Source organism: Miniopterus natalensis, chromosome X (genome assembly GCF_054644295.1).
Source record: "Miniopterus natalensis isolate mMinNat1 chromosome X, mMinNat1.hap1, whole genome shotgun sequence".
NCBI classification, from domain to species: domain Eukaryota; kingdom Metazoa; phylum Chordata; class Mammalia; order Chiroptera; family Miniopteridae; genus Miniopterus; species Miniopterus natalensis.
In genome coordinates this window covers 100,958,670-100,980,729 of record NC_142103.1, presented here as the reverse complement: position 1 = coordinate 100,980,729, position 22,060 = coordinate 100,958,670, and the positions used below count along the sequence as shown (strand labels likewise).

Below are 22,060 nucleotides of genomic sequence, written 5' to 3'. Positions count from 1 at the left end.
AGAGCGTGGACAAGGTTAGTTCAGCCGCAGCCGTCCAGGCAAATGGTGATGGGGGCTCTAATTGCCGCCGCAGGAGGAGCTAGAACCTGTAAGCCCTGGTGGCGAGGGAACGTAGCATAGAAAGGGCATGACTGGGGACAGGAATGCTGATCAGATACGGAGCTGATGCTGTGGCATTTCCCTGTGTCGATGGCAGGGAGCCCATCAGAAACGCGGGTGTGAGGCTGGGGGAGAGAGCAGGACTAGAGGAAAAGATGTGGGAATGAGCCCGACAGAGGCCATAGCTAAAGGCCCAGGAAGAGATCAGCCCGGAGGAAGTGGGGAAGGACAGCGAGGTGACTGGGGGGGTGCAGGGCTGGGGGCTGGTTTTGTACTGTTCTGGGCAGAAGAGACTCGAGTGCCTTTGTGGGAGTCGGGGGACGGGTTATAAAGCCACTGTGGCAATAAATAGGGAATAATGGTCGAGTCAGAATCCTAAAGAGTGGAGGGACTAACCAAGTGTAGGGGCAGAAATGCGGGGCTGGGGCTGGAGGGAGGAGGGTGACAAGGATGGAAAAGGTGATGGGGCGGCCAGGATGGTTGAGGTGGTTCGAGGCAGGGCCAGTCCGCCCATCTCAGCAAGGGGAGGGCGGGGCGGGAACCTGGCAGTCAGCAGGCCCCCTCTCGGCAGGGCGCTGGAGCCAGTCGCGGTTGCTGGAAAACGTGCTGGAAGCTACTCACTATTTTCTGCCCCTTCAGGTGCAGATGAGAAAGAAATTGGAGAAGAGAGTGAGGAAGAAAGGATTTGGAACCTGCTGAAGGAACAAAAGCACAGAGAAGAAAGAAGGAAGAGTGAGCAAGAAGCTTCAGAAAGGGAATGGAGAGAACTAGAAAAGCTGGATCAAGAAAGGGTAAGAGCTCCAAGTGTAGCTCGTGGTTGCCGCATGGCCCGCCTTCAGCGAGCACCTTGCTCTCCGGGGAGCGAGTCCTTAGTGTGTCCCAGAGGCGGAGCGGCAGGTAACTTGGAAGCCCTGCCGTTCGCACCCGTGTCCGCTCCTGTGCTCGGCGCGCTGAGAAGGGCTCCGTATGCACACCGGAGGAGTCCCCGGGAAGGGGAGCTTTGCAAGCCCGTGGGCATGCGCTCTCATCTGGCCCTGAGGACACACCCGGGAAGGGGGTGGACTCTGCTTTGCTGTAGATGTCCCCTGTGTAAGGGGTTTCCAGGTCCACTGGCTGGGACGCTAGGAACCCCGGGGAGGTGGCTGCCAGTCCACGGTGGCTTCCTCAGGTTGCCCTGCCCTCCTCCTTCCTTATTCTCTTTGGCCTTCTATGTCCTGATTCTGGTCCCAGACAGATGGGTTACTCCTCCACTTCACATGCCAGCTGGACCTTAGAAAAATTAATCTTCCGTATCCATGTTCCTGGAACACCTGGTTCATTTGGTCTAGAGCACAAGACACTTTAGACAAAGGAATCCCTTCCTTAATTGCATGACATGTTTGTCCCTCTTTGATGGTAGCAATGACTTCAAAGAAAAAAAATGATTTTCTGGCATGCATGTTTTACTTGAAGGATCAGAGTTATAGTACTATGTGTTTTAAAAATATTTGTGTATTCCCTATTTTGGTGGCCATCTACTTGACAGCGATTGATTAAAGAGTCTTTGAAGACTGAGATGGAGAAAGAAGTGAGTGTTCAAGAAATGGAAGACAAATCTGTTTGTGGAGAAAATCCTTTGGAGAAGTACATGAAAATCATCCAGGAGGACCGAGACCTGAAGATGGCAGATAAGGTGCTGATGCTGTGGACCAGCTGTCTGTGGGTGGGGGGCACACGGGCTCCTCTGGTTTGTTAGAAAACCTCTGGACAGGAGCCCGCCTTCTCCATTGGAATCAAAAAAGTAAAAGCAGAGGAAATCCGAAATTCAAATGGATCCTTGAGTCTTTTAAGTATATTACATCCTTGACAAAATTTTATTGCTTTTGCTTGGGTAAAAGATTGAACAGATCTTGATTTGTCAAAGTTTGTAAAGGTTCCGATGTCTCATTTTCAGAACAAGAATGAAATGTAATGAAAGTCCTATAAATGAATAACAGATATGTATTGGCACTGTCTGAGACATTAGTATGTTACCTAGGTCTGGAATACTACTGCTGCTGAGAATGCACAGGGGATCCTTTGATGTACTTGCTAAATTTCATGTTTAAGAGTCACCTCCTTTTTGGACTCTTAAGTTATATATGTATATTTCGAAAAGTTCTCAGAGAAATCAATAATATTAATATCTAATTTCAAAATCATTCTTCCCCCTCTGTATCAGAGCTCAGTGAAGAGTGTCAGAGAAGGTTCACAAGTGGACACGCTGCCCTCTAGTGACAAAGATGAAAGGTATGCTGTGTTCTTACGGAAACCATTATCATATTGCTGGCTTTGTGGGCAATGTGTTGGAGTCTGCCTGTAAGAAATTATCGAATTAATCAAAATTACCGACTTCAAAACAAATCTGTTGCATTTTGAAGTTGATACTGCTCCTGATACAAACTGTAAGCGAGGGCAGAAACCCCAGAGGGAAGGAATGACATTAGAAAGGTCCCCGAATAAACTGGACAAGAATTTAACACATTTTTAAAATTTTTGTCTTTCCTTAATTTAGTTTCCCAGGCCTTTCTCATGAAGAACCAGATGATTTTTGGTAACCACGTATGCTGCCAGCTTCTTTCTCATGTAACACAATGAAAGGCCTCTGCGTTCTCTGTAATAAGACAGAATTTTCAATAAAGGTTGTTTGTTTAATCCAGCGTGCTTTTTTTCATCATTTTATATGGTACTCTAGTGTGTAAGCCAAAAGTAATCTAGTCAAGTGACACCTTTTCAGAATTTCTCATTCTTAGGCCTTCCATTACATTAGAATGAGCTGCTATGGGGTTTCCCCCCTATTTTTATGTTAGATTATATTTCTTTGAAAACTTATTTGTCAAATTCTAGTCCTGCATTTTGGAAGTTTATTCTGTGTTCTTTGCTCTCCAGAGTTGGGCTACCACCTGTCAGACAAGAGGCCACCTTCCCCAACTCTGTCTTTCTGATTTGTCCCTCAAAATAAAGACACAGGTTTTTCTATTCTAGGCTCTAGAAATAATACAGTATCACCACTGGTCTTTACTTCTGACATCTTTATCTTGAGACTCAACCCAAATCCTTACATGGTAAGAAGAGAAGGTAACATTTACTGGGCACTTACTGTGTGCCAGGTGTACTTTTAAACTTGTACCTGTATTTACTCAATGCCCATATCAGCCATATGAAGTGTAGGTGCTGTGACTACCCACCTTTTACGGATTGGGAAACTCGGGGCACAGAGAGCTTAGAGACTTGACCAGGATCTTGTGACTGTCCCATTGTGCAGCCAGGAGACCCAGGTGTTGAGACCAGCACTGCCTCTAGCCTGGGCTGTGCTGGAGCTGCTCCGGTGGAAGACACCCCAAGACTTAGAATGGCTCACCCATGGATGCTCCTCTCCAGAATGACCTTTAGAAACTACACATCAGCCAAGTCAAGGTGACCACATTCAAATGCAGCACCAGCACAACTTCCATGCAGGTAAGAGGAGGCCCGTTGGCTCACCCCCTTCATCTTTGCACACCTGCAGCTCTCAGTCGAGCATCTTGCTGTGGGAGCATCTCGGGAAAGTTCTTTAATGACACTGCCACTGCGGTCGCCGAAAGTGCACCCAGGACTGCTCTGAGGGTAAGCCACCATCCCGGTTGGCCTGGACTGGGAGGTTTCCCAGGATCTGAGACTTTCGGTGCTAACTGATGGCCACCCAGCTCCTAACAGGAAGGGTTTGTCTTGTCCGTCTATCCAAGAAAACCCTAGAACCGATCATTTTCCATTACAAATACAAGCTGAGCTGAGTTGTTTCGGCCAGTGATACTTGCCTGGCCCTTGCGTTTGATAACGGGGTGTCTTTCAAACCTTTGTGACGGTCCAAGCCTCCTGCTTTGTTCTGGGTACTGCTCAGTAGTTGAGGGTGTGTCTAGACTGGTCAGTGTCGCAATGGGGACGATCACAGTGAGCACCTAGGTGCAATTTGATTGGAAGCCAGACTCGGACAGCAACTGGGCAAGTGCCTGCAATAGTCCACTGTATCCATTGTTTGGCTTTCTGCAGATTGTTACCCATGGTCTGAAAATATTAAATGGGAAATTCCAGAAATAAACAATTCATAAGTTTTAAGTTGCCCATTCTGAGTAATGTGACGAAATCTCACGCCACCTCGCCTGGGATGCGAGTCCGTCCTTTGTGCAGCGTGTCTGTGCTGTGTGCACAGCGGCCCGTTAGTCACGTAGCAGCCATCTCGGCTATCGGCTCCCTGTCATGGTGTAGCAGTGCTTGTGTTCACGTCGCCCTTATTTTACTTACTAATGACCTTGCAGCCCTTCACGTAACTTTTATTACAGTGTGTTATAATTGTTCTACTTCATTAGCCACTGTTAATGTCTTGTTGCTCCTAATTTGTAAATGAAGCTGTCTCCTCGGTACGTATACGCAGGAAAAGCATGGAAGGTTTGGCGCTGTGGCTCCGGGCGTCCCGAGGGCCTCGGAGCGCCCGCCCGCGTGCCAGTGGACTTGTGCAGTGGCCCGGGCCAAGCTGGGGGGCGCGTCGCTGCCCCCTCTGCCCTGGCCGGGGCGGCGGCCGCGTGCTCGTTCCTGGTGAGAAGGGCTGTGTGCGCTAGCCCTGCGGGCCTTGGAACGTGAGGCTGCTGGCGATCGGAGCGGGTGGGCAGGCGGCCTTGGCTCTGCGGCCGCTAGAGGGCGGCTGTCGGCCCTCAGGTGCCGAATTGGAAAGCAGCCGGGCCGAGGCAGCAGCTCCCAGTCCCTGCCGGCGGACCGACGGGGGGCGGGGCCCGTGAGCCCGCGGGAGCCGGCAGCGCTATTGGTTTGCTATAGCCTTGTGGGCCTGGGGCACAAGGCCGAAGAGCTGGGTGTTCGGGGCCCATCTGAGGTGGGAGTCTTGACAGCTGGGGCACTGGGTGTGGGGTGCGAACCCTTTGCTCTTCAGGGAGACCCTGGTGGGCAGGCGGTGTCTCCCGAGTGTGTGGGGTGTGCGGGGGTTGGGCCCTGGGCCCTGGGCCCTGGGGAGAGCATGTCTCCGCCTGTCCTGATGTGTTTTCGTTCACCTCGTGTAAGAGCCGCTCAGCTAGTTTGGGATTTTTCAGAAAACCTTGTTCCATGTGTGGTGGTACATTCAGTGTGTCCATGGGAGAGGAGTTCAGGAGTCTCCTATTGTCGCCACCTCGGACGAGAACCCTCAGATAACTTCCTTTGTTTTTTTATTTTCCAGATTTCTAAAAACTTATCTTTATTGTTGTAAGTATTACAGATGTCCTGCCCTTTTCCCCCATTGACCCCTTGTCCCCACTCCCACCCCCTCCCCAGGCCTTCTTAATACTTTAGATTATTACTTAGTTTTTCCCCCCACCTTGTATTTCAAAGCCCTTGTCTAAATAACTGATTGTATACTGTGTTTTCTAGCTTGGGGTTTGATAGGTTCATTTTTTTTTTTTTTTATTCAACCTAAATTCTAAGTGTTCTTAATACTCTATGTCGGGGCAGAGTCCATTTAAAGAATAATTCATTTTTTTAAAATATGTCTTTATTGATTTCAGGGAGAGGAAGAGAGATAGAAACATCAATAATGAGTCGTTGACCGGCCGCCTCCTGCACGCCCCGACTGGAGATCAAGCCTGCAACGCGGGCCTGTGCCCTGACCAGGAATTGAACCCCGATCGCCTGGATCCTAGGTCGATGCTCCACCGCTGAGCCACGCCGGCCGGGAGCAGTAAGTCATTTCTTACGTAGCATTTCAGGTGGCACGTCAGCTAGAATGCCTATGACTGCAGATTTCAAAATGCAAGACCCCCTGCAGCCTGTCTCGTTTGCCTCACGAAGACCCCCTAGGTGAGTCTCTTTAAATCTTGCCCAAGTGGGTACAATAATGTTTATATTTTTTACATATATTTAACATTGATGTGAGAGAGAAACATCCATCAGTTGCCTCCCATATGCATCCTGACCAGGGATTGAACCCGTGACCTTTCAGTGTACGGGACAACACTCAACCAACTGAGCCACAGCAGTCAGGAAACAATATTTAAATATCAAAACAGCAAGGAAGATTACTGGGGCAGTTTAGAAAAAGAATGTTCTCTGGCAAACCTGACTTCTATTTTCATTATTTCCTTAAAGCTTTCTGTAGTTTTATTCATTCTAAATCTTCAGGTCCTTATTTTTTAATGGACTTAAAGAGTTTTGCTTGTTGGTTTTTAAATGAGAAGATGCCTCCCCTAAAATTGAGACCTTTTTTTATCTTTTAAAAGTTGTTACACATGGTATAACTAGAGGAATGGGAAAACGTCTGCTCCCCACTCTAAAGTTTTCCCATTTGTGGCAGGGTTGCTGTTAAGATCCCTTGCAGTCTCTTTTTATTATCTAGCCACAATTTTCACAGAACTTATCCAGGTGATTCATGTAACTTAGGAAATCATTGCACAAATGCTCCGTAAGCAGAAGGTATGAAGTGGAGTGTGACAAATAACAGACTAATTGGGCTCCTGGTTGGTTCTGCTGACTGAAGGAAGGGTGGTGATCCGGGGCAGCGCCTCACTTAGAAATGCCATTGTGGCAACAGTGACAGAAGCTGGTCCTGCACTGAGAAAGGTGAGAGGGAGAAAAGGCAAACGTGTGATCATGCTGACGGAAGGCGTTGAAGCAGGTTATAAAGTGAACTCTTAGGGAGCTGATAGAGCTCTGCTGCTTTAGGAAATACTGTTAGCTCTAGATCTTGATAATGACTCCCGAATACATCCCCTTCCAGTAGATTTTATACCTCGGGTTTAATGACACATGGACACTCATGAAGGTGGTTCCTTGGACTTCCCCCAAACTTAAGGTTTGTGTTCATCCCATAGGTATGTTGCTTTCATTGATGGAAGCTAGTCAGAAAATTTCTATCCTTTTCACAGAGAACTATAAAGTGTACTTTATGTAAAATACAGCCCAGTGGATGACATCACTTTCTCAAATTGCTGTGGCTTAGAAGAGATTTGTCAGAAATGAAACGTGTAGCACCCTCATAGAAACTGGATTTCATAGGAATGTGAAATCTTGATTATGCATATTATTTTAAAATGACACCATACTGAGGACGGAGAAAGATAGTATTTATGTATGTCAAAAGGCAGCTGAATGAAGCTATAATTTTATTTCATTTCTGTTAGTACATCCACAACTATTTCCACCTAAATAGATCTTTAAAATAAGCATACACAGGTATCGACTATTATCTACAAATATTTATTGTAACACTTGAATAGAACTACAGGAAGCCCTTGGCACGGATAGAAAATATTGATTCACTGTTAGGTTACAAAAATTTGTACATAGCAAAATTTAATGCTCTTTACATAAAAAATATTAGACTACTTGAACAAAACTTTCATTCTTGGTAGTAGCTACCAGAATTAGAAAAGTAAAATTAGGCTTTAGACACTGCTTCTAGAACACTGGACTCAAACAGCACCTGCACTGCTGGAGAAAACATGGAAGTCTGTCATGCAACAGAGAGCACATCACCAAGCTATTCTGGAACAACCGTTCTACACAGAGAGCTCCCAACTGAAAAAATAGTCAAGGTCCAAATAGGCATGTTTAGGCATTAACAACAACAGAAAGAATCCAAAGGAAATGTACTTGATGTTCAATTTTAATAGCATATTGATAAAGGTACGCTTCCTTTCATTGCCAAACATTTCTGCACATGTATATGTTTTAAAATCCAGGAAACAGCCAAACCACAAGTTACTTCTTAACATGAATATACATAGTTAACCCTATATTATGCAGCCCCTTTTAAAAAGCACTGATGCACCCAACAGTTACATGTATTGTTTCATAAAGAAAACACAAAGTTTACCATCACTAATACCCAATACCTATAGTCACTTAATGTTCTGCAACACAACGATTTAGAAGGCAAGTTGCTTTTGAAAATGGCTTAAACTCAAGCAGTTGGTTGTTTTTTGCTGAACATCGAACTTTTATTATTCCAGGAAACTCAAGAAAAAGCGAAATAAATACCCTAATTTAAATTACTTAAGTCTTCAAGTCTATAAAAGTAGGAGGCCTGTGGTCTGTTTGTAATTAGGTTTTAGATAGTTGGTATGAAACTGTAAACTCACTTTTCAGACCACATAAAAATGGTTTAGAATGGTGGTCATTTTAATAAGGTAACACTTCTTAATTAAGAAAATTGTCGAAAAAAATTCTGTGAAGGATTTGGGATCTCCCGTTGTGATAGGAGTTCTTAGAAATTTATAGCAAATACTCATTAAGGCAGAGCTGACATTTATTTCCCAAGAAGAATGATGACAAGTGAGTCATTCTATTAAAATGAGGTCTTTTATAAAACTGCTTCCGGAAAGCTTCTCAAGGAGTCAGAATTCAGCTTCTTTAATGGTAGGTATAGCAGAATTATAGTAGCATATTTTAGCATTATTGAAAAAATGATTTCCGATTGGATCATAAAATTAAGGTGTCCTAATTAATTGTAAGAATCACGTTATCTTTGATGAGCCACAGTTTAGTAAATGCCGGCTGTCAGAAATGGAACTTCACACCAATTCCATTTTATTCCCTATTAGATTCATCTATTTAAGGACAGATGGCACACATGAATTGATGGCCGCAGCCCTTGATGCTGGCATATCGCTGGCCCCTGTGGAGGAGTATGCCATATTCTCAATGCCGATCTCGGTAGGACTGCTCTAGCAATAACTGTGAACATGCCACAAATTTGAAAAAGAGGAACAATCATTTTGTCAAAGTGTTGCCTTTTAAAATGGCTAACATGAAACCTCCAATATCTGTTCTAAAGAAAAAGGTTTACCTACTGGAAGGTTTTCCTAGAAATACATCCCAGCAGCTTGAGACAGTGAAGTGTTTGTAGTTTTACATGAGTTTTTACATGAGTTTGTTTGGTGGGAAACATCGGGACTGCAGAGCAGCTGTCTGATGGTTGGTTAGAGCTGTCAATGCGTCGGCGAAGCACTCGGGCAAGCATTTATGTGTAAGAATTGAGTTGCTCTTTGGACCGGGACTGGATATCTTGCAGTTCCTGCTCTTCCTTTGCTTTGATTTCCTGGTAAGCCTGCATTTTGCTGGCATCCTTTAAGTAAGCCCAGTTAGAAGACAGTATCATGAGGAAGTGGATCTGGAAAAGAAGGGTGAGCATGATGGCTAGTGAGCAGGTCAGGGGAAAGCAAGCTGCCAGGCGAGGCGGATTAGCTGGCCTTTCCGGGGGCGGGGTACTCCGGGTTAATGCTCACTGTGCGGGCGGCCCCAGGCACCCAGGCACGGAGAGCATGCTCTACTAGGGGGCTCAGTAGTAAAAGCTGGAGAGAAGTTAGTACACAGGCACAATGCACTTGGAAAATGGCCACAGTTATTGTTAAGGGAAAGCAAAAATAAAACACAATAGGGTGTTTACCATTTAGAGAGGAATTATAAAAACTGATACAGAAGTTCAGAAACACGCTGGTGGTTATTTTCAAATAAGTGCGGTGCAAAGCTCGCTCTTATCTGCAGATAAAAATCAATAACCCAAAAGGCCTAAAAGTGTGAACAATGTTTATTTTGAGTAAATAATGAAAAACTACATATTTAACATGGAAAAATTAAGTGAATGTGAAAACCACACTTAAAAACTATAAGCAAAGCAGTCAGTCAGTCTCTATGTTAACACATTTTTTAGTAGTAAAACTACATTTCCCATTTTGTAACTGCCATTATTTCATTTCAAAAGTATAAAAATCCTTATTGGCATTCTTTCCAGTTGATGTGGTCAACACTTTTCCCCCATCTTTCCTGCAAAATCTACATTTCAAGTTCCTTCTATTTCATATTTCCTTCTCAACATACTTGAGACTTTCAGATGCAGCAACGATTTCTCTTCCCATTAAAATCTTACGTGCAGTGTGAGAACTGGCTTGGAGGAATCGCTTGGTACTCACCAAAACGACTTAAGGTTTCGATTTTGTGGGCTCTGCTAGGAAGGACTGTGTTATGTAAAATAAAAAGAACCCATACATAGAAGGCCTTTTATCACAGGAAACAAATGGGTGGTCTTTACTTTTCTTCAAAATTTGAGGGGCATTTATTTGGTAGTGAACTATGTAATTGCAAAAAAAATCTTAATTAAATTTAAAATATATTTGTAAAATATTTTCCAGAAGGAGTCTGACAAATCCAGACTAAGATGCTTCTCTTCCATTTCATCTTCGGCACTTGTTTTCATTTTCACCATTGAACTTGGTTATCAAGCCAGTGAAAATAACAGAAACTGCAGGTATGTCAGAGTTTTAATACTTCATTTAGCAATACTGCTCAGAGTTTAGGTTCAAGAAAATTAATTTTTAATGGCTGCTCAGCACTGTCAGTAAATAACTGAATCCTTTTCAAAATGTGGAAGTAGCCAGATCTCTTAATTTTGTAATTTGCGTGCGGTAAGTCATCTTATTAATCTCCCATGTGGAATGAGTTGACTAAAGCTATTTACACATTACTGGTACAAAACTGCAGAAACCTAGACTCTGCTTTAGTCTGGGTGCCAGTGATATTCGTGCTACATCGTGCAGCGCCCTACAGCTCCTTACGGGCCTTATGCAATTAGAACTTAGTGCAGCAATCTTCCCGACTCTTAAACTTCAAAACCGCATAGTTATATGTGGTAGCCATCATGTAGATCAGCTGGTGGAAGAGAACAGAACAGGACAGTGAGACAGAGGCGGGGGGGCCGGCCAGCCTAAGGTAGGTCTTTTCCCCTTTAGCGGCACCACGGACGATTCTCATGTCCAGCACACACACCTCTCATGTCACATACACACCAGGCCTCCGTACGTTCATTCAAAAGACTGGGACATGCTTCAAGAATGACAAGACATGGTTGTGGGTCAGCAGCGCACGATGCAACTAAGGGCGCCGTATTCCCCGCATCCTTCCCAAACTACTCGGCGGCAGTTAGTCCCCTCCTGCCTGCTGTTCAGCCGGACAGGCGCTCTCGCTGCACGGGCTGCCTGGGCCAGAAGGGCTTCAGGGTGGGGAAGCTGGGAATGACTCGTTCCCGACTTGTGATGGATGTCCCCCTTGCCCTACCAATCTGAATTCTGGAACTCTCAAACCGAGCCCTCCCAAATTATGTATCGATGCGCGCGCGCACACACACACCCCCCTATTTGTGTTTGTACAGCTGATCATTATTTGCAGATTCCATATTTGTGAATTTGCTTACGTACTAAAATTCCTCTGTAACCCCCACAGCAGCACTCACAGCACCTTCACTGTCACCCATGGACATGTGCAGAGTGGTGAAAAGGTCTCGGCTCCCAGCGGAGCTCGACCAAGGTGACACTGCCTTCTTGTTCTGGTTCAGCCTGTACACAGGTGTCCTTTCTGCAGTCTGTTTAGTGCCATGTGTTTTGCATTCTTGTGATCACTTTAATGTTCCTACTCGAAGTGCTGCAGTGTTTTTAAGTGCCAAAAGGTGGTGAGCTGCCTCAGACATGTGCGAGTGACTTTCATGCCGGTATGAGGCGTAGTGCGGTCAGCCAGGTCTTCAGTGGTAGCAAATCAACAACGTATACTACACGAGATGCCTTTGAACGGAATCACAAACACAGGGCTATTTGATCGGTTTCACAAAAAATGTGACCAGAGGCTAGCAGAAACCTAATCCTGCATTCTCCCGAGGAGCAGTGGCTCTGTGTTCATTATTGAGCATAACTACTGTGCACACCAAGATCAACGGTACAAGTATGTGTGTATATAAGCACGTTTCCTTTGGGAAAGTGAAAGGGTAAGGCCTCGTGTGACCACTTGTCCGTGATTGACGTCATGAAAGGAAGGGCTGAATAAGCCACAGTGCAGTGTCCCAGTCCTAGTAAACAGGTGTGCCAGGTATAGGTGCCCTCTTTCCACAGGATCCAGTTTACATTCCCTGCAGTCGGGGCCAGGACAGCCAGCTCGTACGCCCTGCCGTCTAGACAGGTGGTAGGTTACACGGGTGAGAGTGAACTCACCTTGAGTCGCAGGGCTGCTCGCTGGAAGGGAAATCTGTCATTACGGAGACTGCGGGGAGGGGGAGCTAACCAGGCCAGTGCTCAGGCCAGTACTCACCAGGGCAATGACGGTGGCACCAGCTCCGGCACAGGCCACAATGAACAGGTGGTAGGACATGTAGAACTAGGAGAGAAGAGCGCAGCAGGTAAGCCTTCCCCGGAACGAACTGGCTCCACCCCGCGCAGCGCAGGGTGCCGCCGCCCCTTCCCTGCAGCTGCTCTTGCGAGGCTGGGTGTGGGTGTGCACTCCAAGCCCCGCTGGGAGCACCTGGTGGCTTTTAGAACTTTGATACCCTAGACAAGTGACACGGGAGTGGGGGCTGGGCCTCCGCCATCAGTGTATCATACGGTCGGGAGCCCGCTGTGAGCCGGTCCACACTGTGGATACACAAACCAAGCAGCCAGGGCGGCAGGGGCTCATTATTTTGGTAACTGGTTGCTCTCTAAAAGCAACAGGAGGATTCTCTTCCACATGCAAGTTTCTGCGAGTTAGTGCATTTAAGGATTTTATGAACAGTTATAAACCAGCGCCTGAAGAATATTCTAGGGCCTGGAGATTTTAAAGCGAAGTGTGTTTGTGTTAGGATTTACTGCCAATTAAGCTTGACTAAGAAATAACAGCAGTCACTCTGGAACTATAAATGATTAACTGTGACTTGATTTCTAAAAATTTGGCTTATGTGCAAATACAGGGGACTCTTTTCTCTGAAAATTAATTTACATTTGTTCTGTGACAAATGTCCTAGTTTGAGAAACTATCTGAAGGTGAAACAGAAGTCTCTCTATATTTTCAGATTTGCAGGGCTGGGAGCAATCCCAAACTGTTTCCCAAAGAAAGTTTTCCGATTGCTGAAAACGTCACCGAGAGGGAGGGCCAAGTGAAAGGGCCCCGTTCTAGGGACTGGTGATGGCATACAGTTCACTCTAAAAGTGCAGAGCCATTGCTCCGGCGCTTGCTCCTCAGGACTGACTGACTCCTATTTGTGCCACATGTGTGTGCGCCTCCTACCGAGAAGGGTTTTACCTCATTTGTGTTGCAGATGTTCTCTAGGGCGGAGCCGCAAATTTTCCCTGGGAACGCATTCCAAGGAATGATACCTGTGAAGGGAATCCCAGTGGAGAGTTAGGTATTCGTGCAAACTGCAGTGCTTTGTGCTCACCACTTTGGACGCCAATCACGGTGCAGTTGTAGGCCATGCTCTTCACCAACAGTGAACACATCTGCCCTCTGCAGAGCAGGCTTTTTGGAATAATTAACAGGTTCCATTCGGACTATCGGGCATGAGCAGAGTCAACTAGTCTTAAGAGACTTAACCTGATAGGAATGGATTTTCAAAGTGAGGTTTTCCCTCCCATGAATAACAGCTGAAGGACAACCCCTCATAAAGCACTTCTCCATGCTGAGGTCAAGTCCATTTCCCCGTGAATCCCTGGTCTGCGGCCTTGTTGCTCAAGCTCTTTGTTTAGTGGTTTTCTGTGAGATAAGTTCCAAAATTGAGTCTGTGCTTACACCGTTACATGGCAGATGACAGAGTATGTTGATGTTATGTAATTTGGACTTGTATTTTATATCTTTGCTTTTATATTCATTTTTATTGTGTTTTACAGATGTTTTAAAAATACTCTGGGATTGAAAACACTGACCTTCATCAAGAGTCGGGCCAGCGTGGTCTGTGGTCTTTCTCACTGTAACCGCCCCCCCACCCCTGCAGTGACATTGCCCATTAGGCGCGGCTGCTCTTTTTGCCATTAATGAGCAGGTGAGTGCTTAAATATTAAACACGGCTCAACTTACACTTCTCCCAGGGGGGGAGGAAGGCGGATTTGAAAAATTCCTTATTTCCCCCATCCTTGCTGTGGGCCAAGTGTGACTCTTTATGCTTCAGAAAAATCGGAGATGAGGAGTCTTTAAACTGTCAGCGAAACCAGGGATTTCAAATACAGATTTAAAAAGATGGTTTACAATGACCGAAAATTTGTAGTGCAAATATTTAAGAATAAGGAAATGCTATACATTTAGACATTAATTTACAAATACTTTAGGCTATCAAAAAGGACAGTGTGGCCCCTGACCGCTTTGGCTCGGTGGTTAGAGCATCAGCCTGCGGACTGGAGGGTCCTGGGGTTGCAGGCTTGATCCCTGGCCCTGGTCAGGGTGTGTGCAAGAGGCAACAAATTGATGTGTGTCTCTCACATGGATGTCTTCGTCTCTCTCTCCCTTCCACTCTCTGAAAAGCAATGGAAAAATATCCTCCAGTGAGGATTTTAAAAAAAAGGACAGTGTGGTTGAGCCTTGGTCTGCATGAGAAGAGATTATTAGGCTGATGGGCAATTTAAGGCAAGTTCCCTATTATGTCCTAAGGTAAGAGGCTGAGGAAAGCCACATGGGGAAAAACAAGCAACAGAAATGAAATAGTCATCTCTCTCTCTCAAAGCTCTGAAAGAACAGTTACTTCCTCTCCAGTTCTAATGAAAAGCTGTTTTCCCCTGGTTGGTTCTGCCAAGAACAGGATTTCTTGCCATCCTGGCTAGAAGCACTAATTAAACTCTGTACATAGGGGACGTTGCCTTCTCTCACTCAGCAGGGAAATCAAGCCTCAAATTAATTGACAGGCACAGCCATGGCCCCTTCTGTGGCTTGTCAGAATGAACCAACCTTAAGTGCCTATTGGGACGGGCCCGTACCTTTGAAAATATGCTTGAACCTATTTCCAATAGCCAGCTTTTATAGAATGTGTACTCATGACTTTGTATTTTTCAGTATAGATGAAATTTAAGCAGTTGGTTATTTAAAAAAGACCTGTTTTGCAGAGTTGGATGTACAAGTTAGTTGGATTATACAGTGTGTGCACTATTTTGGATGGGCAGGAAGATGGTACAAAACAGAAAAACTAGAAGGAGAAATGCATAACCCTTTAATAGTGGGCACCCAGAAGCCTTTTTTTTTGAAGTGCATTATGAAGCAGCTTCTCATAAAATTTTTTTGGCTACAGACTTGAGAAAATTTTGAATGGCACCTTTGAACAACTAAGACCCTAAACCGTCTTTCCATTCAGAAAATGGAGCGTATTGAGGGAAGGAGTACATACTGTTCCAACAGAAGAAGGTCTGACAAAGATCACGATGGTTTAGAGATGCCCCTGTAAGAACTGAGGTGCAGGCACACGCACAAGGGCATAAACATCAACGGGGGGTTAAAGCAAGTACCGTATTGTCGGATATCCACGCAGATCTGCTCCACACCAGCTGTCCCGTTGGTTTGGGGTGACTTGATGACTTCACAAGTTGACCATATGTTGTAGAACATAAACACGGGCACTGCAGAGAAACCGAACACGCCGAGCCAGGCCACTCCCAGCACATAGGTGAGGAAGACAAACTAAGCCGAAAAGGAAAGAGCAAACACTCAGTGATCCTGGAAAGGTGCACCCCCGGGGAGGAATGACTCTGCAGCTCCCACCTAATACTGAACCTGTGGGATGTATGTGGTTCAGGGCACCACCCGGGCCACAGAAGCAACAGGCAAAGTGACCAGGGAGAGGAGAACCAAGGGCTGGCAGCTGGGGCGGGGTGGTCACACTCTCCAGGGCTAAGAATGGAGACTGTTACTACCTGAAGCCAAGTTAAAAGGCCTTTTAACTAACAAGAACCCGAGACCCCAAGAGATCATCTCCCTTGTCCAAGGTCACAGAGCTAATTAGTGACAGGACCTCCCACGTGGCATTCTTTTTAAATATCTGTACTTACCGTGGGACAGTGTCTGGGTGGTTTCACTGGCAACCTGAATTATAACTTCATATTAATTTCCCCCAAATCACCTTTATTTTACATAATGGGTGCTGTAATAGCAATACAGGAAGCCCTTTCTCAAAAGGAACTTCACTAGTTTTGTGATCCTGTGAAATAACTAAAAGCATTAGATCTTGAACCTATATGAAAAGTTTAAAATAGCCTTGAACACAGCTTAATGCAGTGAATCTGATCAGATGCTCATTCCCCCCCTCCCCCCCCGTAGTGTTCATCTAAGATCCACAGCAACTCTGCAAGCAAAGCCCTGGCTTAGGACAAAAGTGTGGTGTTCACCCACATGTTGCCATGGGCAATTTCAGGAAGAATGCAACCACATTGCTTTAGTTTCTTCCTAACCTGCCTTGACTACCAATTTTCAGAGAACTTTGAAAGGCTGTTTCAAACACAGTGTGGTATTTATATTTTCAGAATGCGCACCCACAGAGTGTGTGGGTGAAGGTTTAGAATCCTAGTTTAGCTTTTTAGTTTTTAAGATGATGCTGAAGATGTGAAGGTTCCATCTAACTTTCCACACTGCAGGAAATACCTCCATCTGCCAGGTAGGCCTGGGGTGGGCTTGGACAGGACACCTGTTGGTCATCCCAGGAAACTGCAGGAACTGCATTTGATCTCAAGGACATTTACACTTCGGAAGCATTTCTAAAAGTATTCAAAGCAGATTTCAGTAGTTTCACAGGCTTCCTCCCCAGTGCTTGTGGGTGGGCTGCTCCAGACTAGGCTTTCTTTTTGTGGCCCTCCAGAAAAAACTTTACTTTCTGATAATACCACAACGACTTTAAAAGGGCTGGGGGCTTTTTGCTTGGTGAGCAGTGCTCAGAGCCCCAAGGGCAACCAGTGCCCAGGGGAGAGGGCCGTGGGGACATTCCTATACTGGTGGCCTCCAGCATTCAGAGTTCTGTCCTTAGTGACAGACTGTGAGTGGCCTGCAGAGCCTAAACCGATTGCCATCTGGCCCCATGCAGACAAGGTTTGCGGACCTCTGGTCTAGAGGACAAAGTTTAAGAAGAGTTCATTAAAAGACAGGGTTATAAAGAGAGCCACACCACGGAGGGAAACTCAGAGGGCATGGAGCAGCCAGCACAGGTAAGTCTTCCTGGCCATAACCCACATTCAAGACCTGAAGAGGAGCACGGAGACAATATGCAAGTTATGTCCTTTCTTCGTGGGAATGTGAGGGCCAGAAAGATTAATCATGGTCTGGTAACCATGCTGCTTCTGTTCTGATCAGAGAAAGCACACTGTAACCAGGCTGAGCGTTGTGCGCCCTGGGATACGGGAAGACGTCGGCGTTAACCTGGTACCTTGGCCCATTCTCCTATTCCAAGAACTGCTTATCATCATGGAAAGATCAACAACCTTGTTCCCAAAACCATGGAGTCCTGGAGGCGCCCGCATTGCCTGTAACCATGTAATCTTTGTCCCTCTACCCCATATAAGCAGCTTGCTTATGGGGGGCAGGTTAGAGCAGATTTTATGTGGGTGACCTGCTGCTCTCCCATACTGCTGGCATTATTGGAATAAACGCTCATATGATTGATTCATCCTTGTCTCCGCTTAATTGGCTCAAGTAGTGACAGGCAGCCCGGACCCATTGTGTCCGGTTTCAGGAACTTTCTATGTGAAAAACCTTCAATACCCTCATTACCTATACCTTGATAAGGGAAATGTTTCATTCAATACTACCAGCCACAGCTTTTATTATATATTGAAGGTATTTTCAAATTCCTAACTCTACATTAAGAACACTCCAGGCATACCCTAGTTTTACTGCGCTTCGCAGGTGTCCGTTTTAGGCAAGACCTTCCACCAGCAAAAAGATCACAACTCCCTTTACTGCCATACTTGCTTCCTTGCGGTGGTCTACAACCAGACCTGCAGTATCTCCGAGTTGTGCCTGTATGTGGCTCATGGACTCTCCCTCCACTCTGTGACCTCGTAGCTTTCCCCAGCTACAGAGTACAGAGACGTGTGGCTCTGGCCGTGTATTAGACAACCTGAGATGCGAACTCACCATGCCACTGATGCATCGGCCACAGGCAGTGGTTTTAAACTCCCCATGCAGCTCTTTCACTGCACTTGTGGTGTAAAAGCCTTCTGCCAACAGAATGATCCCATACAAGAAGAAAAAGGAAGCAATCCCGTAGATGACATACTGCATCAGTTGGATTCTATGAAAAGGAAGAAGAGAGCTTGAAAAGTTAAATCCAGCCCTGGCTGCCGTGGCTCACAGCTAGAGCATGGGCCCATGCACCACAGGGTTGCAGGTTCCATTCCCAGTCAAGGGCACGTACCTGCGTCGCAGGTTCGCTCCCTGCCCCTGGTTGGTGCTCGTATGGGAGGCAACCAATCCATGTGTTTCTGTCACTTCAATGTTTCTGTCTCCCCCCCCCCCCCCCCTTTCCACTCTCTAAAATCAATGGAAAAAATACCCCCACTCCTTGGGTAAGGATTAAAAAAGTTAAATCCAGTGCCCGGTGAAAAGACAGTGTTTCCAGCCTCTGGAGGGAGGACATGAGAGTGGTGTTCCTGTGGTGTCCCCTGCTCCTCTGATGGCTGCAGTGCTCCTGGGGCACTCCAGACAGGCATCCCACCCCACCCCACTGCACCCAGGGCCTTTCTTCCAAGGTGGGCCCACTGTTGGGTGCACAGCCTTTCTAGACAAGGGAGTTGTCCCTTGGGTCAGCGACAGAGGCCCAGCTGTAATCTTACAATACTTACCCAAGGCCTGTGCCTTGAGGGTTAGAACGCTCATTTTGTAAATTAGTAAGCACAGGCATTGAGGGAGGATACAGAGCTGGTGGCAGAGTCAGCATTGGAACTCTGGTCCAATGGACAACATGTTCCTCCCGCCATATCAAATGCTTCCCAACCAGGCCTAATGGTTAACGCTGTAAGCGCGCACTCAGGGCTTTCTTAAGGAAAGTTCTTTCACAACTCATTTTGTCCTATGAAAGCTGACAGGGATCCAGGTGACTGTTCCTCACCCTTTGCCCACCCACTGGAACTACCTGGGGAGCTTTAGGAAATACTGGTACCTGGGTACTATCCCCAGAGATTATGACTTAATTGGTCTGGGGCAAAGCACGGGCATGGGGAATTTTTAAAGATTCCTGGAAGTTTGAGAGCCACTAGCTAATTATCAAGCTCACTAGCTAGTTACAGCAACCCCTTCCCCGGTTTGCTGCGGTGAGGACTCCCGGTCACTCCACGCAGTTGTGCGCACTAAGGATCCTCCTCACAGCCCCCACTGCCCCTGCTCATTTCCTTGGGCGTCATTCACGAGTAGCCGAAAAAGAACATGCCCCGAGGACTCTTCCAACAAGATTTCAACGTTGTTCCATAAACATTCACTCGTGCCCTTTTCAGCCTGGTGGAAAAGTTCCTTATAATCACAAGACCCCTAAATACTGTGAGACTTCGCAAGTCAAGGAAAGAAAAAGACCACATGAAGGCAATGGAGAAGGGGCAGAGTGTATGAAGGAAACAGAAACGCTGCTGCTGGGCTTGCGCGGCTAGGACAGTCTGCACGGGAGCTGCTGAGACTCCACTCAGAATGATTCCAGAATGGGGAAGCAGAGATTTTGGGCTCAACCCCCAAAGTCCCCCTTTTCTGCACGGGAAGATGTTCGGGGATTTGTTCTGCCTGAAGGACTCACGCCAAGAGTCCTGTTCCCGCAGAATTAGAGGGCAGCCCTAAACGGAGCCTATGCTCCAGGGGTGGTCATTTCCTGTGAGAACACTGGAGGGCGCCTCTCCCTTGGGGACCATGATGACCCTGGTGTGAAGATCTGACGCAGCCTCAACCTCCCGCCCTGCTACAGCCCCCCACGCCCACTGCTGCACTGTGCAGTGTCCTAGGAGTGCGCCGTGCCGTGCCATGCCCAGGTGAGGTCCCAAACACCCGCTGCACTCTTGGCCCTTTCTTTTCCCTTCTCTCGTGGACCTTTTTCTATCTGCATACAGTGAGCCGTCATGAAAAGCATCAGCTTTTTGCGGGGGAGCACGCTGCAGTCTTTCTGAAAACGTGGGGTAGTTGCATTTGAAATCCATTTTTAAAGGAAAGCAGGTACTTACACCTCACTCAGCACGGCATGGTCACTGGTGTTGGTGGAGAAGTGTTGCTCAAGAATCGCCACAGTGCCTGCAAGAGCCACATGTCCACAGCCGCAGAACAAGGCGACCCCGGAGAAGCAGAGGATGGTGGCCACCAGAGAGGCGTAGGGGACGCCTCCCAGACACTTGATGCAGCATTCGAAGCAACCTGGACCCAAGGGAGAGACAAGGCAGCTGTTATGGGCAAGATACCTCTGGTCTTCATGAACACACATTAGCAGAGAAGGTTCTACTCTTCCATCTTCCCTCTCAGACTCTATGGGTAACAGAGCAGCATCCAGAGGGCTGGTGGGGTCCTTGTCATCATCTAATATTCTGTGGGTGAGGACCCTGGGGCTCCAAGAGGGAACGTAGCTTAATTCGCTCCGGGTGAGTGGCAGAGCAGCCACTGATAATTATGCGGCAAGTCACAACTCTAGAGCTTCCCGACTGACCCAGGGTTGGTGGAGGGACCTGCTCGAGTGACGATGCGGAGCAGTCATTCCACTAACAGTCAAAAGAAAGGACAGCAGTGAAGCTGCAGGTCTAAGAAGATAAGCCACCATCGAGTCCCCCCGACCTCAGCCTGCTGGGGTTCCAAGTGTCTCTTTCTGTAGCAGCCAATGGCTTTGCTGGAACCCTTACCTTCTGGGCAGCCAGAAGAGTCAAGTACAGTAATTGTACTGTTGCTGCATTCAGGAAAACATGAATGGGACCACTTTGGAAAGGTGATGGGTATTTTGGTCCCTAGAAGTACAGTCACCCAGATCCACTCGAGTAGATCCCCTCAAGTTTAATTCATGTCAATATCAGAAATTACCTTAACTTTGTAATAAAAACGTCCCCCAGCCCAGCAGCGCAAGCAGTTTATTCATAACCCTCCTCCTCCCCGGCTTCCATCTGTCCCCTTCCCTGACACATATGTTCCAAATAAGAACCCAGAACTGGTGGATGACATTTAAGTACTTGGAGAAAGAAAAGGAACAGGAAAAAAAAAAAACACACGACAAAATGAGCATCCATGAAGTGAAATGGAGGGGAGAGAGCCACAATCCACTCTTCATCTTGAGAAGACTAAGACTTTTATTCATTTTTAAAATAAACCTTTACTTGAGATGGCCATGGAGACCTCCCTGAGGGGCAAAGCCAGGTGCCACTTTCAGTTCAGAGACATTTATGCTTCAGTAGAACAGTGCTAGCCCCAGGATAATGTCACCACCTCCCTGACCTCCCGTCCCTGTTTATATTATCCAGACCCTCAAGTAAATGGCGTGTCAGGGAAATCGAACCCTGAATGCATTATGAGGGCGAGCAGCAATCAAGAGCAGTTCATTACTCAAGGCAAGCACATTAAGCCAGCTACATTTCTCTTCCCCAAATGGTCTTTACAGTACACGGGGAATGACTGCCCAGCATAAAACACCTCTAGAGAGAGCCTTTTCCATTTTGATGAGCATCCCATTTTAAACTAGCATTTGCTCAAAGCCACCACATTACCCAGCACATTACCAGACTTCAGTTCACTGGAAAGTAAAAAAAAATGTGAGGACTTCATAAAGAAGCATATTTCCTTTTCTTTTAGAAGATGATGAGCTGTTTTTATGAAGACCCACCTCCCTGAAATGGATTTATGAAACTACTTAAAATGGGAACCAATGCACAATACAGTTCAAGTTCATTAGCAAGTCAGTAGCTTAAAGAGTTCACAGACACTTGACATTTGTGAACAAAGATGATGGGAGTTCAATCTTATTTTGTCAGTTGGCTTTCTGGGGGCTGAGGTAAGGTGGAAGAATGCAACTAGAAGTCCAAATTCTTTCCAGGCCCCCAAACCAAGAGAAATCCCCAGCCTTGATGTGTCCCATTACATAAAACAAAATAGGCCTTCGTGCATTGTACCATTCACAACCTCGCCCACTCTCAGTCTCTATGAGGTAAGGAACAAGATGAATGCCTCCTTCCTTAGCTAATAAAGTTATATCAGGTCCCTATTGGATAGAGATACGTGG

At 46.4% G+C, this 22,060-nt stretch overlaps 2 protein-coding genes and 1 long non-coding RNA gene across 7 annotated transcripts in view; 2 read left to right on the top strand and 1 right to left on the bottom strand.

Annotated features, from left to right (window-relative positions):
- The window catches only part of OFD1 (OFD1 centriole and centriolar satellite protein), a 31,735-nt gene extending 28,959 nt beyond the window's left edge, over nucleotides 1-2,776 (top strand). For all 3 annotated transcript variants that reach the window (XM_087813324.1, XM_087813325.1, XM_016202942.2), the window contains exons 20-23: nucleotides 739-890; nucleotides 1,625-1,771; nucleotides 2,300-2,367; nucleotides 2,633-2,776. In XM_087813324.1, coding sequence (XP_087669450.1) covers nucleotides 739-890; nucleotides 1,625-1,771; nucleotides 2,300-2,367; nucleotides 2,633-2,675 — 410 coding nt within the window. In that variant the 3' untranslated portion in view covers nucleotides 2,676-2,776. The remainder of the gene's footprint in view (nucleotides 1-738; nucleotides 891-1,624; nucleotides 1,772-2,299; nucleotides 2,368-2,632) is intronic.
- A 3,821-nt stretch (nucleotides 2,777-6,597) lies between these two features.
- Nucleotides 6,598-13,850, top strand: LOC148090651 (uncharacterized). Its single transcript, XR_015713680.1, has 3 exons — nucleotides 6,598-8,790; nucleotides 10,266-10,381; nucleotides 13,758-13,850. It is a non-coding gene; the product is annotated as an uncharacterized LOC148090651 (long non-coding RNA).
- GPM6B (glycoprotein M6B) overlaps nucleotides 9,002-22,060 on the bottom strand; it is a 126,582-nt gene continuing 113,523 nt past the window's right edge. For 2 of the 3 annotated variants that reach the window (XM_087813341.1, XM_016202944.2), the window contains exons 2-7: nucleotides 20,034-20,220; nucleotides 17,971-18,127; nucleotides 15,357-15,528; nucleotides 13,174-13,247; nucleotides 12,208-12,273; nucleotides 9,002-9,247 (exon numbers count right to left, since the gene is read on the bottom strand). In XM_087813341.1, coding sequence (XP_087669467.1) covers nucleotides 9,098-9,247; nucleotides 12,208-12,273; nucleotides 13,174-13,247; nucleotides 15,357-15,528; nucleotides 17,971-18,127; nucleotides 20,034-20,220 — 806 coding nt within the window. In that variant the 3' untranslated portion in view covers nucleotides 9,002-9,097. Of the gene's footprint in view, nucleotides 9,248-9,305; nucleotides 10,783-12,207; nucleotides 12,274-13,173; nucleotides 13,248-15,356; nucleotides 15,529-17,970; nucleotides 18,128-20,033; nucleotides 20,221-22,060 lie in introns of those variants that run through there. The other variant, XM_016202946.2, reaches the window with a different exon arrangement.